Genomic DNA, 4,477 nt, shown 5'->3' with positions numbered 1-4,477 from the left:
CAAAAAAAAAAAAAAAAAAAAAAACAAATAATAATAAACTCTTACTGAAGCATAAGTCTTTCCTTGACTCCTCTTAACCTCTGCCTCTCAGAATCAAGATCTCTCATTGTCTGACCTTTCTCAAGCTCAAGAACAGAAGCTTTATTCCATACTTCTTCTCGCACTGCCTAGTTAAAATCCAGCACCAAATTTGTTTATAGTCAAATAATGAACATTTTAATGTAATGTAATCTTTGCAAGACATTAACTTCTGATATCTACCTTTTCGCTCTCAAGCTCTTCCCTTAATATTCTTGCTTCATCTTCAAGTTCTTCTATTTTCTGTTCCATAAATTAGCTATATGTTCAGCTTCAGCTAAATATTAACAAAATAAGGTAATGTAAAATTATCTGATTACCTTCATTCCATTTTCTATGGTTAGTTTCTCTTCATGTATTTGCATTTCCAACTGGCGAACCTTATCATTCGAAGCATCTAACATTTGTTTAGTACCATCCTGCAATCGAAAGAGACAAATGTTGTTATAAAGTACTTTCATTTGTGGCCTGTCATAGAGATTAACAACTGAAAATCAGAATCATACCAGCTTGGACCTCAAGGTTTCGACGAGCAAACAGTTTTCCCTGTCCAATTCCTACAATATATAAAAGGAAAAACCTGTAAGCTCCTTAGATTGTAAATATGATTATTAGTTTTGTATTAAATTAGCATTAAAACTTTCAAACCTGAAGCTTTTTAGTTGCTTCTTGTAGTTCTTTTTCTCTTGTTACAGCATCATTAGAAAGTTGTCTTATTTCCACTTGTAGCCCCAACAACAAAGTAGCAGTTGAAAGCAGCTGATCGCTCAGTTGCTTTCCATTCGCCTGCCAAGGACATTCGAATAGAGAAACATAACAAAGGAGGACGAATATAACAGAGAAAAATAAAGATAAAGAATCAATAGAAAGTTGAAGTGGCAACATATTATCATTGAATTCCTTTGCAAATCTCACTAGAAGCAAATAAATAACATTACCTTTTCACTCTCCAGTTCTCTCCTTAGTCTTCTTGTTTCTTGTTCAAGTTCTTCTACTTTCTGCTCCACAAATTAGCGTTTATAAAAAATAATACAACAAATCAGCTTGCATCAATTAAAAAAATAAAACAAATATCAGATTGATTGCCTTTGTTCCATTTGCAGCGGTCAGCTTCGCCTTGCTTAACTCGGCTTCCAACTGGCGAACCTTATCATTAGAGAGAGCTAACTGTTGCCTAACATTTCCCTGCAACAGAAAGGAAGGAATGAAGGAACAAATCGACTTACACGGAGCGTAAGCTGTGGCCTGTCTTATGCTAAAAACCCAAAGCAGAACCATACCAGCATGGACTCCAAGGTATTGATCTGCTGAGATCTTTCATTAACTAACCTCTGCAATATATAAGAATGGGGACAACTTGTTAGCTTCTCATACTAGAGAGAAAAAGTTCATACTACTCTAGAATAAAAACTTTCAAACCTGAAGCCAGTCTATTCGATTTTGTAGGGCTGCTCCTTGAGCCCTGCAACTACTATGATCATTTCCCATGGCAGGCTTTGTATTTGATCCACAAATTTTCTGCAGTTCTTCTAACTGATCAAGGTGAAATTTTTCAATGGACTCTTTAGATTCATGCTAGTTCCATGAATCATACATTATGCAAGAGATTTTAGCTTACAAAACAATGCAAACAAGAATATCTTTAAATTATACATTTGTTTTGGAATCCGTCCAATGGTATAGATAGTAGTTAAGATTAGCATATGCTTTTCTTTTATATTAAGATTACAACATAATATATGCGAAGAAGAATACAGAAAGGTTAATAGCATATTCTCTTTCTTTCTAAAAGGAAAGGTCATGAACCAGGAACAGATATATTACGAAGTAGTAATAACTAATAACTACCTGTGTCATTCTTTTCCATGGGTGGGAAGGTTTTCAAATTTCAATCAAATTCCTCGTCGACATTGCCTCAGCTTCCGTAGCAAGGCTTCTCCACCGGAAGGCTGCTGCCATGACACCTCTGGCAGCTGCAGAACACTATTGGGAGTTGTGCTGTTTGGATCCAATATCATTGGTGTTGCACCTATACAATTAGTTTTTATGTTTATTGGAAAAAGTTTATTAGGTTGATTAAGTTGGCCATTTCACTAGGCTAGGACATTGCTCAAGGACGCTTACAATGATTTTTACTTGATTATCTACTAATATAAGCTTTACAAGTAGCCATGTTTATTGTTACATGTATGCCTCATTCAGCATATTACTTGCTTTGATAGAACATTCCTGACAAAATCATGCAAAGTGATGAAGATCTATATGAATGACAATAACATTCAGTAAAGTGTCTTACATATAATATAATTACAGAGGGAGAGAGAAGAGACTAATCACTTATGTACATGAGATCTCTGAAGTATATACCCACGTATGTATATATGTAGGTGTGTATATACATATACACATTCCCCAACTTTAAAAGAGGTCCAGTTTTCTTCTGTTGATTCATCACCTCCGTACATAGCATCCATCCTGGTTATGATTCTTCTCACCATGGGAATTACCCTGGGTTTCTATAAGATATTGATCTAACTTCTGCATTACTCTATCATTGTTGCCACAAATATTAATAGTATCCGAGTCAGATGAACCATATACATACATTCTGTTTGTCACAATCATATGCAGAAACTCCAAACTGCTCCCTCAAATCAGATGCAAAAAATCTTGCTGTTCTTTCTGTCCGGCTGCAGCAGCATCAGGAGTTAAAAGGTCAGCTGTTCTAACTGCTTCTCCAGCTTTGTTATCCTTGGTTGTATTATCAGTTTCTATAGGAGAACATGGTAGCAATAAATGTAAAACTTTGTGATCAGGTCTTTGAGCATGCTCCTCAGTTTCTTGTGCATTTATACCCTCACCAAACTGTCTAGTGTCCATGTCCAGTGGGCCACATTCGTTCAAATCAATATTCTGTTCACTACGATCTCTACAACTCTCAGTTTTGAGAACTGGCTCGGTACTTCCAGCATCTCCTTTTATCATGGATGTTTCTGTGCCAACGTCATTATTAGAACCAAAGCCACCTCTAACATCATGGTCATGATCTGCACAGTTGAACTCATGTGTATTTTGGCGTTGTTCTCCTCTTATATCAGAATCATGCTTACTAGTGAAACTTCCTTCATTGATTGAACTTTGAATTTGGTCGTCTTCATGTGTATTTTGGGATTCTTCACTTCTAATATCAGAATGATTCTTCTCAGTTCTACTTGCTTCGTTGGTTGAAGTTTTAACTTGATCTGTTTCATGTGTCTTTTGGGATTCTTCACTTCTAATATCAGAGTGATGCTTCTCAGTGACACTATCTTCGTTGGTTGAAGTTTGAACTTGATCTGTTTCATGTGCATTTAGGCATTCATCACTTGTAATATCAGAAGGATGCTTCTCAGTGACACTTGCTTCATTGGCTGAAGTTTGAACTTGATCCACCTCTTGCGTATTTCGGTGTTCTTCACATTTTTTATCAGGGTCATGTTTCTCAATGACACTTGCTTCATTGCTTGAAGCTTGAATTTGATCTCCGTCATCGTGCTTCTGCACAGTAGTAGATATTCCTGCCTTAACATCATTGTTACTATGTTCCTCAGCAAGCTGTTTTTCTCTGCCTGAGGCTCCACTGACGACTCCATTCTCTTCGTCTTCAAGAGTTCTTTGCATAGACTTTAATTGCTCCTGTTGCCTAGCAAACAGTAATTGTATCACTCACATGTTGAATGAAATGCCCGAAGTTGTGTTTTCCTACATAACATCGTTGAACATTAGTGGTCTAAAATTCTAATATCACAATGAAGTAAGATGCAGGTAAAGAAGTTGCATCATGAAGCGGAGGTGTAAATCAGCATGTAAAGTGACTATTATAAAGAAGCAATTTATGAATACTGCATTCAGAAATTTTCGTTGAAATAACAAATTAAGAGTAGAGTATATATATAAAAGAAATGTTTAGCAGTGCATATCTAATCAAGACACAATTAATCATCCAGAAACCTGCATTGTTGTTTAGGCTAAGATCATAGCTCTCAAATTAGTAGTCAAGAACTATAGAAATAGAACCTTATAATTTTGTGGTCAATTATTGATAGAGGAAGGGTGTATAAATAGAACAATTATTTTTAAGTAGCAATAACTCTGAAGTTTTCACTAATAAGGCTCCCCAAACCCTACCCTTTTTTATGTCTATTTCTATGTCCATTACACTTCAATTCCGTTTTTCAGAATAGTTCAAGAAAATCCAATCAAAACCTATGAAAGTATACACTATTTATGATGATTCTAGTTAAAATTTCCTATTCTTATCAAATTTTACTCTTGACACAAATTGTTAATGCAACGAAAAAGAAACAAAGAAGCTGGAAGAAGTATTGCAACTTGAGTCTACATTGGAAAATAAGATGAT

At 35.5% G+C, this 4,477-nt stretch overlaps 2 protein-coding genes across 2 annotated transcripts; both read right to left on the bottom strand.

Annotated features, from left to right (window-relative positions):
• Nucleotides 1-41: 41 nt before the first annotated feature.
• On the bottom strand, nucleotides 42-1,935 carry LOC107485432 (uncharacterized). The gene is made up of 10 exons (XM_021140814.2): nucleotides 1,927-1,935; nucleotides 1,498-1,611; nucleotides 1,359-1,409; nucleotides 1,165-1,263; nucleotides 1,017-1,076; nucleotides 727-864; nucleotides 585-635; nucleotides 399-497; nucleotides 262-321; nucleotides 42-167 (listed from the first exon to the last, which is right to left on the bottom strand). Exons 1-10 carry the CDS (start codon nucleotides 1,933-1,935, stop codon nucleotides 42-44), a joined length of 807 nt encoding a protein of 268 aa, XP_020996473.2.
• Nucleotides 1,936-2,727: 792 nt separating this feature from the next.
• LOC107485435 (uncharacterized) lies at nucleotides 2,728-3,738 on the bottom strand. The gene has a single exon (XM_021140813.2). It carries the CDS (start codon nucleotides 3,736-3,738, stop codon nucleotides 2,728-2,730), a length of 1,011 nt encoding a protein of 336 aa, XP_020996472.1.
• Nucleotides 3,739-4,477: the final 739 nt, after the last annotated feature.

The sequence above is a fragment of the Arachis duranensis genome, chromosome 4 (assembly GCF_000817695.3).
Source record: "Arachis duranensis cultivar V14167 chromosome 4, aradu.V14167.gnm2.J7QH, whole genome shotgun sequence".
Lineage (NCBI taxonomy): Eukaryota > Viridiplantae > Streptophyta > Magnoliopsida > Fabales > Fabaceae > Arachis > Arachis duranensis.
The sequence above is the reverse complement of the archived record's forward strand: the minus strand, read 5'-3'. Positions and strand labels throughout refer to the sequence as shown.

What these genes read in the sequence shown, in the direction of transcription:
- LOC107485435 (XM_021140813.2), bottom strand. Translation starts at nt 3,738, where the DNA reads ATGCAAAGAACTCTTGAAGACGAAGAGAATGGAGTCGTCAGTGGAGCC.
- LOC107485432 (XM_021140814.2), bottom strand. An exon ending in GAGAACTGGAGAGTGAAAAG is followed by an intron (nt 865 to 1,016) that starts GTAATGTTATTT and finishes TGTCCTTGGCAG; the next exon opens with GCGAATGGAAAGCAACTGAG. An exon ending in AAACCTTGAGGTCCAAGCTG is followed by an intron (nt 498 to 584) that starts GTATGATTCTGA and finishes TTTCGATTGCAG; the next exon opens with GATGGTACTAAACAAATGTT.